The following is a 24,283-nucleotide window of genomic DNA, read 5'->3' as shown; positions in this document are numbered from 1 at the left end:
TCTTTATTGCTGTAGCTGGATAGTAAGCCATAACATTGGAAGGAAGGACTCATCTTTCTATGATTATTGTTTTCAAAACTGTTTTGGCTGTTCTATGACCTTTTCATATATATTTTAGGATAAGTTCACCTATGTCTTCAAAAGACCCTTTTGGACTTTTCTGGTTTGGGTCAAGGTTTACACAGTGCATGATGGTCCCTGTCAGCACTTTGTAAGTGAATTGTTTCATGGCGTTAGTTGCAGTTTTTGTAGCCTGTCAGCTTGCTCATGATTTCCGTTCTGTTTGTTCTGTTTCCATTGATCTAACTCCCCTTCTCCTTGCCTTTTCATCTTAGCTTTTGGGTAAATGTTGACCATTTGACCCCATCTAGTGAATGCTTTAAGGGACACGTTAATCGATAGGTAATATTATTTATTTTATAATCCAATCCATTGTTTGCCTGGAAGTTGACCTCTGGGAGTGGTTTCAATTCTTGATATTGATGTTATCTTAGTATGATATTCTCCAGTCTCTATCAGTCCATTAAATCTCACCTTTTTAATCAATTTGGTTTTTGCTCTAAATTTTTCTCTCATTCTTACCAGGACCTTCTTTTGTATCCCTCATCATAACAATTGGTAATAGTAGATGAGCACCCTTCTGATTGTGGGTTCAAGTGGACTTCCAGACTGTTGGCTAGCTTCCTGGAGGCTTTGGTTTCCTTCCATCTATTTTACTCCAGGCAAATAGAGATCAATAACTCTATCACAGATGGCTGTTTAAGACTCCAGTTGCTACTCATCAAACTAGAGTTTGGAACATGAGCGTTGAAAGGTACTCAACGGTGTGGATCATAACAAATTGTGGGTAACTTAAACTTGAGCGGCTGTCTGCTGAGCACTCTGATCCTGCGTCCCACTCAGAGACTCTTCATCTTACATTGAGTCTAGGGGGAAACAGACAATAGACATGGATCAAGATTGAACCTGGGGCTGAGGGCATGCTGAAATCACAGCATAATTAGTACTAGAGAAACTGAAATTGAGATTTCCCCCCTCTCATGTTGTATTTCTATATTCCTCAGTTTTTTCTGAAAAGAATCTTTACTTGTATATTCAAATGATTTTGAGATTACAGTGATCTCAAAGCACAGAGATTATCCATATTGTCCTATAAATTTATGAGACACTAATGAAAGAACTTACTAGGATATCAATACTTAAGAGCTTTCACATAATCGGACTCTCAACTTTTAAGTGTTTCTCCCCTACCCCAATTTATCTGTTTGACATTTGGGTTAACCCAATGTGCATATTTTAAAAAGACATTTTTGTCAAACTGACCATAAGATTAAAGAGCATTCAGTGTCCTTTTGATATAGTTGAATTTTCAGAAGCAAAGATTCAAATAGGAGCAACTAAGCTGGCTTTCTAACGAAATAAGCTAGATAAAAATTAAAAGGTGTGAAAAACAATTTCCATAAATTTCCCCCTATTTTAATATAAAAGTCCACACTAAGAGTGTGTGTAAGTTAAAGTGCATCTCACCTGGATTGTGAGTGTCCATGGTTGGGGAATGTTACTCAGTGAAAATCCCTGGGACAAAAGATGAGAGAGAAAAAAAAGAGGACCTGATGCAAAGGGCTTAAGTGGAGAGCAAATGCTTTGAGAATGATTGGGGCAGGGAATGTATGGATGTGCTTTATACAATTGATGTATGTATATGTATGGATTATGATAAGAGTTGTATGAGCCCCTAATAAAATGTAAAAAAAGAAAAGAGGAGAAAAAAAATGATTAGGGCAAAGAATGTACAGATGTGCTTTATACAATTGATGTATGTATATGTATGGACTGTGATAAGAGTTGTATGAGCCCCTAACAAATTGTTTAAAAAAAAAAGATGAGAGAGTTTACAGGGAAGCAGAGGATGCGTTTCCTTCATTAACGAATCATGTAACTTATTGGAGAGACAGAACAAGCTGCTTAAAAGTCTCCTGTGGCCTGGTTGTTGGCCTGGACCTTCAAGGGATATTTTATTTCATTATTTATTATCATCCTAATTAAGCATTTCCAAGCAAAGGCAGTCTTTAGATTTGTACTGTCAAATGCCAGAAAAAGGACCCTACTACAAAATAATCACAAAAATTCCTATTTTGTTGTTTTTTTACTGCTTTGCTTATAATGAGGGTAAGTTGGGGAGTTCAACAAGGTTGAGAAGATTTAATGCACCTCATAAACTGTCTGAATCAGATGATGTTTATTCTTCTACCAATCACAACTGATTGCCACCTACAATTGTTTTTGGGGTCGGAAACGGTAGGTCAACCAGCAGAGTAGCTGCGGCTTTGAGTTGGGGAACTAACATCAGGGCCCTTTCCACCTGGGTGTGGCTGACATTGCAGAGCACCGTGGGGCCGATGCTCCTCACAGTTGGCCCTCAGCGCAGTGAAGGGGCAGCTTGAGCCTGCCTTCTCCAATCATGCCTGGCAGCACCTATGACCCCGCTGGCACAGTCTCAAAGTCAGGGCCACTCCCATAATTAGGATCTTCAGCAGTGAGCGTTTTTGTGGACCACAGCTTCCAAGTACTTCCATTTCAGCATTGCAGCTTTCCACCTGGTTACCTTTCCTAGTGTAGAATCAAATGTGGCAAAGCCATCTTTGCTAATCTGTCAGGCAGTGTGATTCACGGGATACCGTGCTGCCTCGGGCCATATCGCCCTCGGGAATCAGGAGGGTTTCCGGTTTCCTGTGAGGTCTGATCCTCTCCACTTTCCTAAAGGGTTTTGATAGGTTACAAGTTTTCTGAAAACTGCGTCTGCAATAGGTGACCGACAGAGGTTGCCCGGGCATACAGACAGAACGGGTTTGGGACCTGCTCTGCCACCTCTCATGCACAGAGATGGACAACGTGGGCCAGACCCACCAGCCGGGACCTTCACGGGTCCCAGCACATGCACGTGATCTGTAATTGGATTTTCAGAGAATCTAACTGAGTCTCTCTCTCTTCAGACGCTTGTTCATGGGCTGAGCAGGAGGGATCGCTTAGTTTAAATTTTTAATTCTACTCTGCCTGACTGTTTCTTTCACATGAGATGTAGTCATTAGGCCCCAGAAGTCATTAAAGTGTTTAATAAGGTTATTAAATTGACTAACTGCTGCTGCGGAGGCAATTTTCATAGGAAATCCATATGATTCTAGGTATGGAACTCCGGAGATGTGCTCTGTGGCTGACAGGCTGTCAGCGCGCCTTTGAAGGATTGCGGGCAGCCTCCTGAAGGATGCGTCTAATTAAGGGATTATAGGTGAACCTTGGCTTCCTGGGTGTGCTGCTCTTGGCTGGAAGTGAGATGAAACTTCACTAATTCCTACTAATTGCAGGGTGAGGGGAGGGGGAGCCATCTGAGTTATAGAATATTTTAAAATAAATGTACTTTTATGCCTTTGGAGTACATATTTCAACTCCAACTAGGCTAACAAATTGTTGTCTGGAGAGGTCCTAGGGGACCTTACCGTCATGAAGTGCAGGGAGCCATCAGAGGGTGTCAGTTATTTCCATGCAGTCGGAGCTTCGGCAGTTCTTCAGGGTCTTGCAAACAGGTTGTCCCTGCAGGTCTTCACCATTGCCTTCCACAGTTAATTGGTACACCCTTAGAGGGATGGGTTTGTTAAGATACATATTGCTCCAGCTGCCAGAAAAACACACCATTTATTCACAACATCCAAGCACCCAAGTGGTTGAGAGTTTGATTTCTATGAAAGTTTGATGCCACTTCTTCCCTCCGCCCCCGCAAAGTCTTACATCCATGCGTGCATGCGTGAATGGGATATTAATATTAATGGGATGCACTGGACAGATCGGGCAGTCAAGTTCCACAGATAGCCCTGCTCTATAGGAGCTCCACACCTTTACGTAGAAGAGCCTGAGCCCCCAAACCCAGACTAAGTTCACTCCGCTGGAGTCGATGCCTACCCACAGGGACCCTGGAGGATGAGGTAGCACTGTCCTGTGGGTGTCTGAGACAGGAGCTGTTGATGAAGCCAGTGTTGGAACGCCCCTTCGTCCCCCTGCGGGGCAGCCGGTGGGGTCACCACGCGTCAAGGTGGGCTTGATGGCAGGTGGTTCAGCTGGTTAGGGCTCCCACAGGCTGGCCGGCCTGCTTTCCATGTTCCACGTGTGTGCACTGAGCTCAGCATACGTCGTGCATAGGCCCTGGGAGAGCCAGGCGTTTCTGCCCGTCTTGTGCTCTTTCCATGAAAAGTGGGAGCATTTTCAGAAAGTTGGTCATTACCACCATTGCCAAGCCGTAACCAAGTGAGTGGCCAGTGGGTGTGTGGCACTCTCGTAACTGCATTTTAGCATTTTGGTTTAGAAAAAAAAATTTTTTTAAATGACAGCTTTGTAGCAGATTCAAAATGATTTTTTTCCCTATCTGTTCATTTTTGTCTAAAGTGTGTAAAAAGGCCCAGGAACAGGTGCACGCCTCTTACGGTTAAGGAGGAAGACTGAGCTGTGGAAAAACTTTGTTTCATTTTCCACATGTCCAAGAACACTTGCCGCCAGTGACACTCGGAGGTGCCAACTCCCGCCAACCTTGCGCGGTGCCTGCACGTGACCGATGACTCGCCTACCCTAATGGGTCAGGGTGACCTTGCCTGACTCCGCTTTCAGGAAGCGCGACTTTGCCACTGTGCACAGCGCACACAGGGCCTGGGAAGCCGTTTTCACGTCTTCCTCAATGTCTTACACTATAGTGTTAGCAGATCGGGGCCACCGTGGAGGGTCACTGGATGAGCGCTTGCTTTCCCCACGGGAGGCGCCGGTTTCTCATTTCTGCACCAGGCACCTCGTGGGTAGCCCTCACTTCTCTGTCAGTGAAGGCCTGCGCGCTCCTGGACAGGTTTTAATGGAGCTTTCCGACTGAGACGGGGCGGAATAAAGACCTGAAACGCTATTCTGACAGGAACCCTGATGATGGAGCGATTCCATGTTGGGCTGCTAACCGCAAGGTCGGCAGTTCAAAATCACCAGCAGCTCTGCACAAGAAAGATGAGACTTTGTACTCCCTTAAAGCGTTACCGTCTTGGAACCTCTCGGGGACAGTTCTACCTTGTCCTATAGGGTCGCTATGAGTTGTAATCCACTTGATGGCAGTGAGTTTGTTTTGCTGTTGTTGTCTGTTTTAATCTATTCTGAAAATCAGACAACTATCCAATCCGCAACCAACTGCAGGGATGATGCAGGACTGGGCATGGGTTTGCCAGGAATGGGGGCTGATTCAATGGCGTTAACAAAACCAGTATATTTCTTTTTGTATCAGCTGTAAACTGTAATTTTAATACCCTTTATTTATGTTAAGGGTGGGGGGGCCTATGCAGAGAAAAGTGCTGAAGGCTTAAGAAGTCCGAGTGCAGCCCAGGCCCCATGGTGGCCCCACAGTCTGCTGAGGACTCTGGGCCTGCGCTCTCCTGGGTGTCGTAGCCCACCCTTCTGTTCATGGCTGGAGAAAATGTGGTCAATAGGAATATGAGTTGAACACACAGACGCCGCTTGCCAGGAGCCTGAGGGGCAAGGCAGACAGACCGGGGGCCTGTGTATCTGGTTCTAGGCCTACTTTACCCTCAACCCGCCGGCCTTGGCAGAGAGGAGAAACCATTGCAGACAATGTGCAATGTCTATTGTTTTATGGTTCCTCCTATAACTTAGAATCTGCTTCTTTTGGCTTGCTTGCTTGTTTTGCTCTAAATTTATTTCTTACAAAATTTTTTGGGAAAAGAATCCTATTTTTATATAATTCATATTCCATACACTTCAGTAGTTCAGTCGTATTCAAAAGGGTTGTACGGTCATCAGCACAGTCGATCTTAGAGTGTTTTCTTCTTTCTTGTACGTATTGTTATTAGCTCTCCACTTCCCCCTCCCCTCCTCTGCCATGAAATCATTAATCCAGTTACTGTCTATAGTTTACCTGTCATGGATTTCATATACAGAAAACAAATGAATGAACACATGCATTAAAAAAAAGAGAGAAAAAACCCAATAACAATAACAAAATAGAGAAAAATCTTAATCGGAAAGAAAGCAAAAAAAAAAAATTAAAAACTAGAACAAATTTTAAATGGGCCAAAAGGGAGATCCAATTGAATTTAGGTATTGCTTTTTAACTTAATTGTATCTGCAGTAATCTGCTTTTCAGTGCACTCTGCATGATAGCCAGGCCATTTGCATCCCTGCTCTGCGGTTAGAGAAGAATCTGCTTTGAAGAAGTACTGGCCAGACTGCACAGTGCCACCACGGCCTCATCCTGTCTCATTCTGACTCTGTGTCTCCTACGTGATTTAAAATGACACAGGCGGGTTTTCCAGTAAGACTTACGAGGGCATTGGCCCATCATCTCAGAGACCTCAAATGCAAGTACACGCGTGGACTGCTCTTTCATTTTAAAAATCCCCTGGACTGTTTATTTCTTTAAAAACAAAATGGAGTCCTTCGGTGCCGGACACCCCACGGTCCATCTTCATCCCCATCGACTCTCAGCTTTGCCTGGGCAGCACTGTGAGACGCCTGGCATTTTAGCCTCTGACCCCGAATTGTCCCCCAAAGTTAAAGATACTGAAAATTAAACCCAATGGCGACTTTCACGATTAACTTAACATGTACCATGCCAAATGGTGTTTCTCTTCCTGCCCATGCGTTTGTCTTTCTCAACCCGGTCTCTCTGTCTCAGGGTCCTGGTGGCCCTGTGGGCGAGCGTTGAACTGCTAACCACGAACTCAGTGCTTCAAGCCCACCAGCTGATCTGAGGGGGCAAGCTGAGGCTGTCCGTTCCTGTTAAGATTTATAGCCTCGGAAACCCTGCAGAGGGGTCACTGTGAGTTGGAGTAGACTCTGTGGTAGTGGACTTGGTTTTGGTATGGTCTACCTACCTTACTAAAGAGCACTTTCTGAAGTCTTGTGTTCTGATTTTTACTCCACATTCTTATTTTTATTATTGGCATGAAGGAACAAACTCTCCCACTGTGTAAGCTTCTTTAATATTTGGTAAACATCTATTTTATCTATAAGGGAAAGTCTTATGAAGATGGGTCTATCGGGATGCATTTTGAAACTAGGAAAGTTTTTTTTGTTTTTTAAAGAACAAGATTGTGTGGTCTTCCTTTCTCTATTAATAAGACCCTGCTGCTTGTTCTCACCAGACCGGGCTGCACACACACCGTCAGCTTCAGCTCTCACTGCTTTGCTTCTCCCATGACCTTCGCTCTGCTCCCGTGAGCCCCAGGAGGTGATTTATTGAGCAAGGCCAAGGGCCTGGGCCTTTAATTCAGAGAGACAAAGAAAGTAAGAAAGGACTGCGTTTAAAATGGGAGGAAAATATGAACCTTTTTTCACTCTTAAAAGTAAAAAACCAGACTTTGAGTACACGTTCTTATTTGCCTGCAAATAATCTTACAAAAAGCTGTCCCCAAACCCCCCAGCCCAATTTTGCCTTATTTTAGAAATTCCCATTTGTGGCTTTAAAAAAAAAGAAAGAAGAGCCATCTTTGCAATGGCCTGTGGTGTCTGACTCATGAACCTCACTTCTGGTTTCTGAGGGCTCACAGGCACAGGGGTTAAAGCTTCCGTGTGCACTGAGGCAGTTCTTTCTCTTCGCTCTGTGAACCCTCTTGAAATTCTGAAACATTTTCTTTGTGTATCATGCCCTTGCAGGAATTCGTAAGTGTCTGGGTTCGAGACCCTAGGATCCAGAAGGAGGACTTTTGGCATTCTTATATTGATTACGAGATCTGTATTCACGTAAGTATACAGTGATCTGTAGAAATCAGCCAGCTGTTCTGTAGCACATAGTTTATGGCACACTGAGAATGACATGAAATTGGTATGCATTTGCTTAGTTCGAAGAACTGACTGACTTCCAATGATTATGACTAATGATTTATGTCTTAAATGCAGAAGGAAGTTGGTTCCTGCAGTTGTAAAGTTTGTTTCGTGCCTTATTCTCACTGTTAAGATTCTGCTTATTGCTTTTTAAAAAATGTTTATTATTGTTATTTTTGTATCAAGACATTCATCCAATTAAGATTTATGGTCAAAGAGTATATTGGTAATGAGATTTATCATGAGTTCTACTTCTCTTTGGGATCTGTGATAGTCTGTTTCTGGACAATATTGCCTATTAACCTTTGGTTTTGGATTTTCTGGTAAAAAAGAGATGTGTAGCATTTTATGTATGCAATCAGAAAGAGGCAAGTCTGTGCAATTAATGCGCCATGTTCTGGATGATGAAGAGCTAACATTAGAAGTCAGTCCGTAGAATGGGCGCATTTTATTTGAACGGACACTGGCTTCACCTCCTGAGCAGGGGTGAGTGGCGTGTGGCCCCTGCAGTCATTGTGAACAGGAATCAAAGCTTGTTTTCTGTAAAGGGCTGTTAAGTATTTTCCGCTTTGCAAGTCCTTGCAGACTCGGGCCCCACTGCTACTCAGTTCTGCTAGTGTGGGCAAAAGCGACCACAGGCGACATGTAAGTGAGGGAGCATGATGATGTGTCAGTAGAATGCTGCTTGCCGAGACTGGCGGCGGACCAGATTTGGTCCACCATACGTGGTTGGTCAGCCTCTGAGCTTGATCATGGTCACTTTTCCCGTCGTCATACTTAGTGCAGGTGGGACTGCTCTTAGGAGCAGAGAAACTGTTGACATGTGTGCCTCCATGTAGCACAAGTGAAGTGAAATTTAGCCCTCGTCTAGTCAACCTTCCCATTGCAAATAGCGAAATTGGTGGATAGACAGCAGCCATTTTTTCTCCCGTTTTTTTTGGTATAGGGTTTTTTTTGGGGGGGTTTGGGTCTTTTTGTTTTAAGAATCCCCAACTCAGAAAATAAATAAAGTAAAAACTCAGATAAGTTTTGGGACGCTTGTGTTGTAGCTCCTTGCTCGAATGTCCTGTTTTCTGATCTTGTTTGGGTTTTATTCCTGAGCTCACACCAAGATGATTTCGGTGTGGAACATTAGAACATGAATACATTTATTTAAATGCTCTTTTTAAAACAAAATTCTTTAATCGACTCTTAACTTCCCTTAAAAAACTGTAAGCCCTTGCTTCACACTGTCTATCGGGCAGGCATGAAATATCATCATTGTAGAGGCCAAGAGCCTGTGGTGGCACAGTGCCCATGAGTGGGGTGCGATCCCAAGGTCAGCAGTTCAACAGCACCAGCTGCTCCAAGGGAGAGAGACGGGGCATTCTGCTCCTGTAAACAGGGACAGTCTCGGACCCCACGGCAGCCGTTCTGTCCTGCCCTACAAGGTCGCTGTCAGTCGGCATGGGCTTGATGGCAGTGAGCGAGTGGGATAGATTCTTTTCTGTTACACAAATAGCATGAAGTGAATGCAGAAACCTCCGTCCAAGCCAGAAATGAGTGATTCAACAAATATTATTGGAGGGGGTCCTGGTGATTGTCTGAAATGCTACTAAATTGACCATGAATGGATCTTGGCTTGGTGGATAGCCAAAACAAACAAGGGCGTTTAGAGGAACTTAATTTGTGGTCTCAGTGTACTCTGGTCGGGAGGAGGCTTCTGCTTGCTATTGTGCGATGAGAGTGGATGTCGGGGCTAGAGAATTCTTGTGTGTCTCTTGTACCCAGGAGCTTTTCAGGTAGAAAATCTGCTGGCTAACCTTAAGGGAAATGCTCTCAGGTGACTGTGAAAGCCTAACACTTTCTTGGAATTTTAAATCAATGAGCTCTCAAGAGAATCGGTCATCGTAGATCACTCTCCTGCACTTGTTCAGCAAATGAAGGGTTCATAGAGCTTTCTTGGATGTAGGTGCCCAAGTGGCTCACTGGTGACGACATTCATGGTGCATCTGCACGGGGAAACTCAAGGGAGTTTCAATGACCCAGCTGGTACTCAAGGCGCCAGGAGGCCTCAACTGGTCTGGAATTCTTTGGGGAGAGACAGTTGAGAGGAGACCCTCCCCAGCCTCGTTAGGGCTCTCGTTCTGGTGTAACACAGCCTGCTGGCTCCATCCCCAAAGGAGCACATTAGAGTGAGGTGCTGCTGGACCATTGCATGCTTTGGGCAAATCTCTTAACCCGTCTGCTTCCTGATCTTTTCTGGACTTCACAGCAAGAAGACAAGAAATGGTGCCCATATATCTTTTGGGAACAGTTTGAGATTTAATGCAAATGTGGCTTAAATTGCCAATAGAACAGTCACATTTTGTAAAATTGTACTGAACCTGGGAGGAATAGAAATCTGCCTCTCATTTGGTCATGTAAGCATCATCAAAGGAATTTTGAAATGAAGACAGAGAATATAGATATTTTTTGAAAATGAGTAGGAAAATATTGGACATCTTTTGCTGTACCCAGAAAAGAAATAAACATATTTATCCATCTTGTTTACCCAAAGGAGAAGCAGTGTGCTTTCGTTCAGTATGAGGACTCTGTAGGTAACAGGTCCTGAACAGCTGCTATTGTGTTAATAGGTCACATTTACCAGGTGCTGGTTATCAATCCTCACAGTCACTCTATGAAATAGCTAAATTCCGTGCCATCCCCGTGTTACCAATCAGGACACGGGGGCTGGGTGGCTTGCCTTGTGGCAGAGCCTGCCTGGCACTCGGGGCAGCTTATTCTCCAGGTGTCGGCAGGGTGGTAGGTTACTAACTTGGCTGGTAATGGTTAGGGCAGTGATTCTGACACCGCCAGCTGCTCCAGCAGAGAGAGCTGAGATCTGCTCCTCTCAAGGTTTTCTCACGGGATCCAGCGATCAGATACGAAGTGATCGTCCTTTCAAGAAATGAACTTGGAGGAGGAGGTGCTGGGGGTGCAGGGAAGACATTTTAGCAAATGTCACAGTGACTTTCAAGGACTAATTTTTGGCTTAGTGGGAGTTAATGTTAAAAATCTGTAATGGAGGGGAGGGAGGGGGAAAAAAAAAGAGGACCTGATGCAAAGGGCTTAAGTGGAGAGCAAATGCTTTGAGAATGATTGGGGCAAGGAATGTATGGATGTGCTTTATACAATTGATGTATGTATATGTATGGATTGTGGTAAGAGTTGTATGAGCCCCTAATAAATTGTTTTAAAAAAAATCTGTAATGGACGGTTGGAGGAATTACCAGACCGAGCCACACTGAGCTCCCAGACAAGACTCTTGATGTAGATTTTGTGTTCATCAATGAACCTAAAGGAACAAGTCACATTTTGAGTTCGAATGGAAGAGCTTGCTATGTACATTCCTTTGCTGAGCCGACACTGTCATCCATTTTTGAGCAGGTGTCTGCTGAACACACCGTCTCACGGTCCACGCAGAATCGGAGGCCATGGGCACGAACAACGGATGCTCTCTGTTTCTTTTCCCATGATTCGGCCTGATTTATAAGCAAAACCTGGAAAAACCTACAAGATTAAATGCTTTGTGGTTTATTAAGATGAATGCAGGAAACATTACTGATATTTTTGGTGAAAAAAATCAATTCTGTCCAGTTTATTTCAATCTAAATAAAATGTGAATTGTATTTACTGGAAGAAAAATAAAAGATTTATGGTCCTGGAGGCCCACGGGGGCAGTTCTACTCTGTCCTGGAGGGTCGCTGTGAGCTGGCAGACACTTGAGAGCAGGGAGTTTGGAGCTTTTTGATCTGCAGGCCAACCCTCCTGCCAGGGCACCAGCCCTCTCCGAGTCAGATCCCTCTCCCGTCACATCTAGCTCAGGAGGGAAACATTCTCTTGTTTAAATGTGATTTCAGAATTCCTGGTGATTTGCCGAGGAGGGGACAGCTTCTGTCATGTCTTATCAAGGATGATGAGAACATGTCCCTCCCCCCAGGGCCCCTCCAGTGACGTGTTAAAATACAACGGGCAACTCTGAACTCCCATCAGCCATTCATGCTGTAGAATTTGCTTGATTTTCACGAGCCCTGGTGGCGCAGAGGTTAAAGATCTGCCATTCAAAACCACCAGCTGCTCCTCAGAAGAAAGGTCGGGCTTTCTACTTCCGTACGCAGTTAGAGTCTGGGAAACTCGCAGGGGCAGTTCTACCCATCTCATCCGGCCGCCGTGTGTCGGAATGGATTTGGTGGATAGGATGGTTAAGTTATGAGTCCCTGGCTGGGGCAAACAGTTAAGGTGCCCAGTGGCTGACCAAAGGCTGGTGGCTTGACCCCACCCAGGGATGGCTGAGACGCTGCGGCTTGGAAGGAAGTCCTGGCAACCCACTTCTGAAAAATCTGCCACTGCAAAGGCTGATGGAGTGCAATCCAGTCCGAGCCTCAGGGCACCTGTCTCCACGAGGCTGAGCTAGCGCCGTGGCAACGAGCTTCTGCTGTTCTGGTCTTTTAAACTGTGCGATAGATAACAGCGAAGTCGTTTCCTCCTCAAGTGAGCTGGCATTTATTTGGTTTTTTCTCTTTCTCCCAACAGACCAACAGCATGTGTTTTACGATGAAAACATCCTGCGTACGAAGAAGATACCGTGAATTTGTGTGGCTGAGGCAGAGGCTCCAAAGTAACGCGTTGCTGGTGTAAGTGACTCCAAGGGTGTCTGGTGGAGTGCCAGGCTATCCAGGTCCTCAGGATGTAGCTGGAGGAAGGCCAAGGAGCCCTGGTGGTGTCGTGATTGCAGGTTGGGCTGCTAACAGAAAGGTCAGCGGTTTGAAACCACCAGCCGCTCCGAGGGAGAAAGATGGGGTGTTCTATTCCCTTAAAAAGTTACTTTTTAGGAAACTCACAGGGACTCAACTGAATGACAGTGCATTTTTTTTGTTTTTACAGATAAAGTATGGAGCATTTTATAGGCCTTTTTCTTGATTACAGCACAAAGCTGTAATGTGAAAGGAGGGTTTTTCTTTAAGTTAATCCCTGTATCCTTATGAACGAATCCTTGCTAATAAACTGCCATCGACTTGATTCTCGCTAATAGCGACGCTACAGGACACAGGAGAACTGCCCCCTGTGGGTTTCTGAGGCTGCAAGTCTTTACAGAAGTGGAAAGCCTCTTCCTTCTCCATTGGAGCAGCTGGTGGTTTCAAACTGCTGACCTTGCTGTTAGCAGCCCCACCCTATAGAGCCCCGGGGCTCCTTCCTCCCTTTATTAGCTGTGCAGTCCTTATTAGACAGACGTGGCCTTACTGGAACTACGCCCTCGACTTGATCATTACAAAACATTTTCCCCCCTCTTTCTTTCAAGACAACTGCCAGACCTCCCATCGAAAAACCTCTTTTTCAACATGAACAACCGCCAGCACGTGGACCAGCGTCGCCAGGGTTTGGAAGATTTCCTCCGAAAGTGAGTGCATAGGAATTCCTGTGGGCAGATTGTGGATGCAGGGCTTGTGTCAAGGGTTTAATGTCATGCTCACAGCGGGGAGACAGGCACTGCCTATGAATCACTAATCACTGTGCCAGTCACGCGGCAGTTCATTTCCTATATTAGAGCACCATCTTGTGGCTGCCATCCTGTGGTACATGTGTCACCAATGCTTCCAGAAAGAAAGCAGTGTGCTAATCACGTCGTGGATACATACATAGTCCTGCCAGGGGTAAAGCAGATCCAAATTACTCGGGAGTTTATCCCACCAACGTGAAAAATCTCTGGGAAGCGAATATTGGAACGACACGTCTTCAAAACGGTGTGTATTTACAGTTCCCTTCCGATGGACAGACTAAAATCAGCCCAACAGTGGGCTGCTCCTGTGTTTCGGGCGCCTTTAAATGGATGGTTTGAATGCTCCTGATTGTTAGGGAATGCTTCTAAGGGAGTGTTTGTTGAAGGGGGCCCTTGCCCAGCCCTCTCAGTGGGTTAGTTACTGGATGATCTGGTTATGGTGGGTACCGCGGCGAAGAGATTTGAATTCACACTGCTCTGAGATTTTTCTTTCATTCCATTCTTTGGAATTCTAGACTACCTACCCCTGCCATGATTTCCATGCAGACCCTGAGGACAGCCTGTGAACGTTCAAATCCACGCTCTGCCTTTTACTTGCTGGGGTTCGGGTACTCCCTGTGCCTGTATTCCTCGCCTGTAAAATGGGGTTCACGAGAAGGCAGCCCTCCCGAGGGTGTCGGAGAGGACACAGTGAGTGCCTGTCCATCTCAGCGCCCGGCACACCGCACACCGTGCCCTCGCTGAGTGTTGGCTGTAGACGCATTGGAGTTCCTGTAGATGCAGTCGTGTTTTTCAGCTGAGCTTTCTAACTCCCTGTGTTATTGATGAGGACGTGGACTGAGTCACCTGACTCGTTGGCGACAGGCCCCAGGCCCCAGAAACTGCTCTCCTTTACAAGCTCTGACGTCATTGGCGCCTTTGAGTTCCCTGAATGGTACCTTACAGCTCGCCTGAAGTCATACACAGCCTTCTCCCCATCTGGCTCCCTCATCAAGGGCCTGCGTATTAAGTATGCACATGAATATTAATGTGTATTGCTATTAGATTGAAATAGTGCCTTTCCTCAGAAGGGGTCAGGGAGGCATACAGAAACACCCGAGTATGAATTGTGATGATAAATTCTGGGAGGGTGGGGAGGGGAGAAGGCGGCAGAGGAACAGAAAGGAGGGGAAGCACCCAGGAGAGCCGACCAGAGTGTCTTAGCAGACAGCTGGGGGGGGGGGGGTCACCAGAAAATGTGTCCATGGTCGTCTTTTGGGGATCCCAAGCGTGACTGAACAAAGACTTGCTCAGGTTGTTTCTGCCCTTTCCCCACGGGGACTGCTCTCATTTTAATTGTTGGCTACAGGAGGCCCAGGTGGCTGATATTCTCCCCCTTCAGCTGTGGTGCTTGCAGTCGCCCTGCCCCCTGCTCCACATGCTCCTGTCCCCTCCCCGCAAGCTGCAGGCTGGCCATTGCCCAGGAGGACCGAGCAGGGGGCAGGGAGACTGAAGCCTGCTGTCCCTGTGGGTATGGAGGAGCTGCAGGTCTTACAGTGCACAGGAGTCCCCTTAGTTAAGGCCACAGGACAGCCTGTGCCTCTGGGGTTCTGCAGCTAGTGAAGCAAGCACAGGGCCTGCCTTTTTGACCTGGCGCCCCTTTGTCCCTTTGAACACATCGTTTCCCTCTACGAGATGATCTACCACAATGGACAGACAGATAGGGACACACTGGGCTCTTATGGCACACTCTGTTTGAGGGGGCTTCAAACAGTTAGCCAAGCAATTCCGCTATCGGTGAACTCCATGTGACCACTAACTGAAGCTGCCCTGTGTAGTTTGCCTGCTTGTGGCTGCATTAGATGCAGACACATTCATGCAGAGTGTCCTGGATCAGGGGCTGGACCAACTGGGCTTCAGGGCTGCCCTGAATCGTGGCTTTTGATTTTTTTTTTCCCCCTAGCCATGTGACCTTGGAACAAGTCACTTAAGGTAATTCCTTTGGGCCTTGGTTTTGCATAAAGAGTAGGATAATGTAACACACGCACTGCCAGCCTTATTGGGTCACTGTGGTGTCCAAATGATGGTTCAGAAAGGACTCTGACAGCCACGTAATGTGTGTGGTACACACACGCCAGGGGTTATGGGTGGGACAGAGAGTTGGCACTCGGCAAGGCTAGAGTCCAAGGTTGTGGATTAAATCATGGATGAAGAGTCTGGTGATCTACTTCCATTAGATGCCAACCCTTAAACCAAACCTGTTGCCCTCGGGGTCATTGTGAGCTCATGGGCACCCTGGAGGGGGGAGGGGCTGTAGAGTAGAAAGCTGCCACAGGTCTGGTCTTTGTGGAATTCTACCTCTCGACCTTTCTTGCATGGTGCTGCTTGGCGGATTGGAACTACCAACTCTTGGGATAGTAGCTGGGAGGGAACCATTCCCACCAGGCAGGCTCCTTTCCCCGCTAAGGCTCAGGGGTCAGCTCTACGCTGCAACACCCGGGTCGCCATGAGTTGGGATCCCCGGAGGACGTTTTTGTTGGTGGCTCTAAAATGCTTATCATGAGGTCATGAGAGCTGGGTTTAGATTTCTCTTCTGGAAGCCAAAGCGTGGAACAGACACCGGGTTCTCGTGGGATGTTACTTGCTCCACTGTGTCGTGCGACCGCTTGTCTCTAAGCAAGCGAATCTCACACAGAAAATGAAAGGTGGTTTTTCAGAGCCTGAAGGCAGTCAGGACAATCCCACCTGGTTGCTTTCAGGCCTAACCTGCGGAGCAGGGCTCCTCCTGGCTCCTCCTTACCCCTTCCCAGGCCCCGAAGATGCCCTGCCAACTTCTGTTCCTTGTTCAGGGTCCAAGTCTGTGCCTGGCAGGCCGACCCACCCTGACACTGAGTGTGTTGCACAGCCAGCCCGGCGGTCCCCACCCCCCGCAGGCAGCTCTGCGGATCGCTTGGCTACCCACTCAGTAGGAGCCCCTCCCAACAGCCCGCCTGGCTGAGGTGTGGAGCCCCTGGAAGCTGACAAGGGAAGATACTGTGGTATTCGACTGTGGCAGCTGTAGGACTCTGGCGTGTGTTCTTACTGCCTTCGAGCCCATGATGTCACTTTTATTGGCATATATATCATTCCCATCTCACACACTCGCTCAGTCGCATTAAGAAGAGTTGTACAATCCGTTTTAGAACTTTTTCTCCATCATCATTAGCTCATTCACCCTCAGTTTCTCCTGCCGCGTCCCCAAGGAACCGTTAATCCAGTTACTGTCTGTGGATATACCTCTCCTGGATTTCATACAAACAAACAAACAAACAAAACCCAAATTTTAACATAAAGTCAGCATATAAAACCTCAGTTGAAAACAAAACAAAATATTTAAAACTAGAACACATTTGACTGGATCACCAGGGAGATCACATGATAGGATGCTAATTTTTCACCTCACTGCACCCGCAATAATCCACTTTCCAATAGCATTTAAAAAATCATTTTATTGGAGGCTCGGACGGTTCTTATCCCAATCCAGACATCCATTATGTCGAGCAGTTTGTACATTTGTTCACGTTCGGTTTTAGAATGTGGATTTGATGGCAGGTTTGAAGTTGGGAGCCGACCGTTGGTCAAACCCTGCGGAACAAAGGGCTGCTGCCGTCAGTGTCCACGTGCTGGTGAGCATCGTGTGAACACACGTGTGTGTCCATGGCAACGTCACTGGTTGAATCACACACATTTAATGACCAATATCCAGGCATCTCTTCATCGAGGGATTAGAAAATTGTGACTTTGACCAGTTTTTGCCATTTCTTGGACCACATGCTTGGCATTTGACTTGTTTCAACGTAATACTTAGGAGCAGGCGCAATCTCAGGAGTTGGCCGTGATTGTCTCAGTTGTATGAACAAGGAAACGATAGGACAGGGGCCATCTAGTCGATGGTGACTCATAGGGACCCTGTAGGAGAGAGTAGAACTGTTCTGTGAGTTTCTGAGACTGTCGCACTTGACGGGAGTAGAAAGCACTGTTTTTCTCTTGGTGAGCAGCTGGTGGTTTCAAGCTGCTGACCTTGCAGGTAGTAGCCCATCTCGGAACCACTGCACCAGCAGGGCTGCTCAAAACAGGAGTGGGGATTCATTGATAACTAGTAGCACTCAGAAGGGCGAGTGACATTTGGTCAGTATGCCTGTGAGATCTTTGCCCAAAATATTAATTTCCTCTCACTCTTGGTTTATCCTCTGCTCCCTCCTCCCTTTTAATTAATAGCAAACTAGACATTGTCCGTACTACAAGTAGGAAAAGAAAGTTAGCCTGAGATTATAAACCCGGCTGGTAAGTCTGTAACTGTGAGTAACGGTATTCTGATTTTGTTAGGATTCATGAACAGAAACAAGGGAGGAAGCCACTCTTTGTTCCTCCTTTGCTGACTGTTCGCCATTAATACTTGTGTTCTAGACTTTCATGTTAGAGTCTGATATTTCTTAACAATTTAAAGAATGTTAATGCTTCCTACAAAGACTATCCATGAAATACTTCCGCTATACATCTACGCATGCATGCACATGGACGAATACACATATATTTGTATTTTAAATGTCTGTGTCCTCAATAGAGGGCACCACAGCACAGATCATGAATGTCCTCAGTAAATATCTGTAGGTTTTATTTATTTTCTCTTATACTAAGAGATAAATAAGCTGAGGTTAAAAAATATACAAAAACTTGTTTTCTACCCTCTACACATAACACAGATATGTGTTTATATCGTTATGTTGGGTTTGGTAGGCGCGGGCGTCCTCGGGATTCAATGATGCCTCATAGCTATATATTTTCTCAACTAAGCCAATATAGAATTCGCCTAATAAGATCACATTGAGGCAAACCAGATTTTCAGCCGTTCAGGGGGGAAAACAGATTTTGCCTTGTCTCGTTTACGGATTTTATAGAGAAAGAAATCGCTTTTGACTTGTGTTGTAAGTATCTTTTCAGAAATTCCTTTAAAATTCTAGAGGCTACATTTTTTGATCTTCTTATAAAGAATTAAAATGATATACATTTGCTGTTAGGGAGGCTTCTAAACTGACATTTTATTGACTGTTTTACAGAATACTCTTTGAATTAAATTTGAAGTTGATTTTAAGCTATTAGATTTGTTTGTAGAAAATGTGGCACAAATAGGACTAAGGGAAAAAATAGGACTTAACGTGATTGTGGCCGTCACAATGCCGACTTACAGTAAACCAGGATATCACTGCCATGCGCGGCTCAGGCTCCTCAAACCAGATGGGAAAGCATTAAGCTATTTTTGTGAGAGACTGATGGGTACCCATAGACTCATACTGTCCCGATAGGACAGGGTACAAATGTCCCTCTGGGTTTCCAAGACTGTAACTCTTTACAGGAGTAGAAAGCCTCATCTTTCTCCCCCAGAACAGCAGCCGGTGGTTTTGAACTTCTGTCCCGCCCAAGGAGTAACCCCTTCACCGCCATGGCTTCTGTGAGTTGTATCTGGCTCGGTGGCACTGAGTTTGGTTTTGGTTTGGGATACCCATGGAGTAGGGAGCCTCGGTAACACAAAGGCTAAGCACAGGGCGGCTGGTGAAAAGGTCTCAGGTTCAAATCCACCAGCCACTCTGCTGGAGATAACTGAGGCGGTCTGCTTCTGTCCACATTAGAGCGTTGGGAACCCTGCGAGGCAGCCGTGATATTGTCCTGTGGAGTCGCCATGAGGCAGCAACAGGTTTTCACCCGTGGCACGTGGACGGTACAAGTTTACCCAAGAGATGGAGCCGATTCAAGGGAGCAGAACTCACTGAACAGACCCACTGCGTTTGAGCCCCGCCCGTAGGCCTTCGCCTCTTCCCTGCCGCGTGCCCTCTCCTTGAGATGTGTGCTGGGTAGGAAGTGTACTGGCTCTCTTCCTTCACCTTACTGTCCTCCAGGTGGCAGTATGAAGCAGAAAAGGAAGCCCTGGGAAATAATGAGTCTAATGTACAGTAAAATTGGAAATTGAATTATAGCTCAAGAAAAAGGACAGTAGCCTTGAGGTCCCGATCAACCTGGACTCTGATCACTTTTCTTTGCTGTACCCATGTGTTAGGTTACTAGCAAGTTAATAACCACACGTAAGCAGTCCAAGGCTCAGTGGAATTGCTCTGGACGTGGAATAAAGCTAAAATGAATTTGTGTCCAATATCATCGGCGTTAGTGTTCATTACTTTGTGGCGTAATGCCTCAAACCATCCAAAATCAATTTTAAAGATCACCCATTATTTTATAAAGAAAATAAAGCACATTTCCAGCAGAAACACAGCGGTAAGTGTGGTCCTGTGAGCAGTTACTTTTCTCACATGGCTGGCAGGAAACTACTGTCAGAAGGCTACAGGAAACACCGCTCAAACTTCACAGCAAAGCAAGGTTAATATTAATGGGCTGCTGCTATATAACTCTTCCGTTAATTTGAAGTATTTAAAACAAGAATGGTAAACATTTGGAAACGTAGCAAATAAATCTCCAAGAGTAGTAAAAAGGGATTTACTATGGTTACTACTTGTTCTGGGCAAATTAATCTTTATCACCTTTTGGGAGAAGCCAGGACATGAAAGAGATGGAAATATTTAGCTACGTTGCTTAAGTTTTTGTCCTTTGAAAAGTAGCAAGATTTTACTTGGCAAGGTCAGCGGGCAAATCACGTATGTTTTCCCAAATTGTGTCTGTAAAATTCCTGGCAGCAAGAGGGGATGGCTAGTTTGGCTTGGATCCTCCATACTTCTGCTTGCTTAGAGACGAATTCTGTTTTATTTTAAAGAAAAGGACAGGGTTCGATAATGACCTTGAATTTTAAGTCAACTGAGATGAATACCCAAAATAAATGTGTGGTGCTAATGACTTGTTTAAAAAGGCAGAAAATAAATGAAGGTCTATTTGGTCTGAAACACATGATCTCTGTGTTCACACGCATCTATATAAATTTTTATATATTTGGGAACATTTGTACTCGGGCTTCAGTGGTCTAGTTTTGCCCCATAGTGCCGTGCATTATATCATTTCCTTAACTATAAATAGGGACTAAATTATTATGTATAAAAACGCTTGCTAAAATGGTAAAATCGGTTTTTATTTGAATGTAGGGGGATGGTTTGACTTGCTTTCCTACTCTAAAACATGCATTTCAGAAAAAAATAAACCAAGCCCTTCATTCACCAATATTGGAATTTTGAGTGGGTGTAGATTTTGCTACAGTGTTGTTTTTAACTCCTCCACACGAGTCTGTTTCGACGCCCTAGCGGAACTCTGACCTCACTCTGATGGTGACCCTGAATGGTAGAAGACCAGTGTGTACTTGTCAGGAAGTCATCCCACTTTAAGTAAATATGCACGTGTTTGTGGGGCAATGGGATGGAAAGATGGCAGAAGTTTCCCTCAGACTTGTTGAAGCCATAGATGGGGTGCAATCAACTTCACCTGGTGGCTCCTTTTGGCAGCGTTGTTAGGTATTACCACAGAAGAGGCTGGAGAAATTTCTAGTCCAACTTAGGTATTAACATAACGTGGGAAAAAACCCACTTCGCAACTCAGCCTTGGTAAACATGTCTGTCTGTCCGTCCGTCCATCCATCCATCCATCCACCAATCCTTCCATCCGTGTATCTGCTCAGAAAGTTGTAAACTGTGAAACACGCTGAGAAATATATTGCGTTTTTAATATCAGGTGAGTGTTTGACGTTGCCTGATAGCCTCTCCCGTAAAGATCACGGAATTTGACACACTGGTTGGCAGTAAAAAGAAATGAAAAAAGAAATGAAAGTTGAATAAATTTCTGTGACTCTATAAGCAAAATATTTCCATAATTAATCCACATGGCCACAACAGATGGTTAAATTGAAGAAATGTCCTTGAAGTTAGTCTTTTAACAGATGTTCTCAACTATTAGCTTCATGTTTTTACTCACCTAAATTTCCAAATAATTGAATAAAAGCGAACATATGCTTTCATCTCTGTAATCGGCACGGTGCATAATGGAAGCAAAGTTTGCTACGGAGAGAAATGGTTTCCATGGTGTCTCCCTAATGTGTCTCTCTCTCCCACCTCCCACTCCCTGCTGCTCTGGTCCCGTGCCTCTTGTCCTTCACCCAGGGTCCTCCAGAACACGCTCTTGCTTTCCGACAGCAGCCTTCACCTCTTCCTGCAGAGTCACCTGAATTCGGAGGACATCGAGGCGTGTGTTTCTGGGCAGACGAAATACTCGGTGGAAGAAGCAATTCACAAGTTTGCCTTGATGAACAGACGCTTCCCCGAGGAAGATGAAGAAAGGAAACGAGCAAATGATATAGATTATGATTCAGAAAGGTATTTCCTTGCCTTTTGATTGAATCCAGGCGCATTTCTATAACACGCCGTGCCCCTGTGCACGCATACAGATGTACACACACACACTTTGCTTTTTTGTTGATGTAATACTAAGATAATGAAAAAATTAATTGACTGAGATTTTATTGAGCTGTGACAGCTCATCATAGTAGTCTTCACACACACCTCCACACGGAATTAATGAATGCAGTAGAAATTCAATTATCTGCATTCTGATTATGTGACTTTCATTTAGTCAGACTTGAATTATTCGCGTTTAAATTATCTAGCTAAAAAAATATCCAACTGCACTCCAAATGGCTAATTAAAAGTCCAAATTTCCTGTCTCTCTTTGTGACTGGAGATAATTAAAGTTCTCCTCTGTTACTCAGGCTTTGAGTGTGTTGTGAAAACCAATTTCCTCTTTTTATTATTTCCCCCCTCTCTTCTTTTCCAGTTCATCCTCTGGCTTTGGACACAGTAGCGATGACAGCAGTGCACATGGATGTAAAACAAGCCCGGCTCCCCAGGAACCCTGAGCGAGAGCAAACAACGCCCAGTCACAGGGAAGAAGGCTTGCTAATAATACATCCTTACCTAACGCTCACTCTTCAGAGGGGACGGATTTCAGTTCTTAAAGATGCTGGCTTGTTTATGAGTGGTATTTTTCTGTTGTCTTATTTTGGTTAAACTGCTGTAAAAAAACTTAAAGCCTGTGGATGCAATATCTATCCTTTAGGGACAAAAATTACCGGTTAGCAAGATCCGACCCGAAAATGACTTTTATGTTTGTAAAAGCCCAGTTTGCTTTCTTGACTTTTTTTAAAAGATTGAAAAAAGGAAGAAAGACAGAAAGAAACCATTTAAAATCAAGAGAAAAGGTTTCTCAATGGGGCAGTGTTAACCATAAACACATTTGGTAAACAGCACCTATGTTGAGCGTAAAGAGGGTACCAGGTGTACGCTACACCACCTCGCTCAGACGTGTGGGTGATATTTTGTAACTACCTGACCTGCACTGGAAAAACACTTTGCTTTTTTGGAGGTGTCTGGTGGAACTATAGTGAAGAGTATTTAACCTTTCCAGTATTCTCATTTCACACTTAGATAAAAATGTATCTTTTGACTTAGGGCCATGTTAAAACACTGTTTTCCTCTTAGAGAAAAAGGGAATTTCACTGATACTTGCGAAATAGAGATCCAGAAATAGGTTTTCTTTGTCCAAAATCAGCTTAAACAAATGGTTGCTGGAAATGAATAATTTGCCTTTCATTATCGTCATGTAGTTAGAATGACATGTTCAATGATTTCTTTTCTGGCTAAATGTGCCATTTCTTGTCACTAGGGTGACTTTCAGTATCAGTGCTGGCTAATTGTTACTTCACTTTAAGTCAGCAGAAAGATCTTAATAAAAATTAATATATTTAATTTTGCCAGTACTCTAGAAAAGGCTGTTACTTGCTCATTTCAGAATTCATTAGTCCTTTTTTTTTTAAAGTCCTTTCTTTTTAGGCATCTACCTGAAGATTGGTGTAATTTTAACAAAATGTCTCTCCCCACTCCTAGGTTCAAAGATAAGTTGTCCTGGATAAACTACTTTGAACTTTAAGTTTCAGATGAAGTAGCATTATCCTGAGATAATTACCCACGATTCTTCCTTGTTGAACAGTTACAAACTATCTTTGGGAAGCAGGAAGGTTGTCCCCCAATCCCTAGGATAACTTGTTGCTTTAATTAAATGTTACCTGACCTAATTGGAGGAAAGTACAGGCTGCTACAAAATATCATCTTTGCCTTGTATTTTAACTAGGAGTTTCAAAGCTATGCTCCTATTTAGTCTTTGAAATGCTTGTAAGAAACATCAAGGGAAAAACTAAAAATAAGAATGATTTCCTCTTGTATTCTTTGGCTTAAAACATCAAACTTTTGTAAGTATTTTGATTTGATGTAACTTGGATTTTGTATCTGAGAGTCATTATTTGAATGCAGAGGGGAGGGGGGAAATGTAGCAATTGCATATTATCTGGCTACTGTGTCAATTTGCCCTCCTGGCTTTTAAAAGTGTCCCCCTGACTCAACAATATGTATTTGAAGTCCTGGTGTTTCTGTTTTACAGCAGTCTTGAAAAAGCATGTACTGTGGCCCCCTCTCCCCTCAGTTGCCATTTATAAATGATGTAACAGAGCCAATAAAAATTAGTTTTACGTAATGCCTAATACTTTGGAACGTCAGCATTAGTAAGTCATTGTCTTCACATTAAAACAAACAAACAAATCAACTTCAGTTTGTTGGAGCACTTATTTTATACAAGAGACTTAATCTAAACTCAGAATTTTTTTTTCCTAATGAAGGACTTTGGAAATGTTGGTTTCCCTTTCAGTCTAGTTGGTGCTTTTTGTCTCGCTCTGGTGGTTTTGGGAGCTGAGCACCAGCTTCTTAAAACTGATTTCTTGCAGCTTGATCATTTGCTTCGTTGTCCTGTCCGTCAGCACCCAGGGTATCCCTTGCTTTTGTTCAAGTGTCTTATTCTGCTTTCTTTAGGAGCAGAAAATAATTATGTAAGTAACTCAACTAGGCAGAATTGATATTC

At 44.6% G+C, this 24,283-nt stretch overlaps 1 protein-coding gene and 1 pseudogene across 4 annotated transcripts in view; one reads left to right on the top strand and one right to left on the bottom strand.

The window, feature by feature from the left end:
• The window catches only part of SNX10 (sorting nexin 10), a 100,166-nt gene extending 76,144 nt beyond the window's left edge, over positions 1-24,022 (top strand). For 2 of the 4 annotated variants that reach the window (XM_075558261.1, XM_075558260.1), the window contains exons 3-7: positions 7,690-7,776; positions 12,412-12,512; positions 13,178-13,276; positions 21,481-21,693; positions 22,151-24,003. In XM_075558261.1, the coding sequence (XP_075414376.1) occupies positions 7,690-7,776; positions 12,412-12,512; positions 13,178-13,276; positions 21,481-21,693; positions 22,151-22,232 (582 nt within the window). In that variant the 3' untranslated portion in view covers positions 22,233-24,003. Of the gene's footprint in view, positions 1-7,689; positions 7,777-12,411; positions 12,513-13,177; positions 13,277-21,480; positions 21,694-22,150 lie in introns of all 4 variants that reach the window. The other 2 variants (XM_075558262.1, XM_075558263.1) reach the window with 2 other exon arrangements.
• On the bottom strand, positions 2,304-2,875 carry LOC142456994 (low molecular weight phosphotyrosine protein phosphatase pseudogene; annotated as a pseudogene).
• Positions 24,023-24,283: the final 261 nt, after the last annotated feature.

This window comes from Tenrec ecaudatus, chromosome 9, assembly GCF_050624435.1.
Source record: "Tenrec ecaudatus isolate mTenEca1 chromosome 9, mTenEca1.hap1, whole genome shotgun sequence".
NCBI classification, from domain to species: Eukaryota; Metazoa; Chordata; class Mammalia; order Afrosoricida; family Tenrecidae; genus Tenrec; species Tenrec ecaudatus.
Note: the sequence above shows the minus strand (reverse complement) of the source record. Positions and strands in the feature narration are given on the sequence as shown.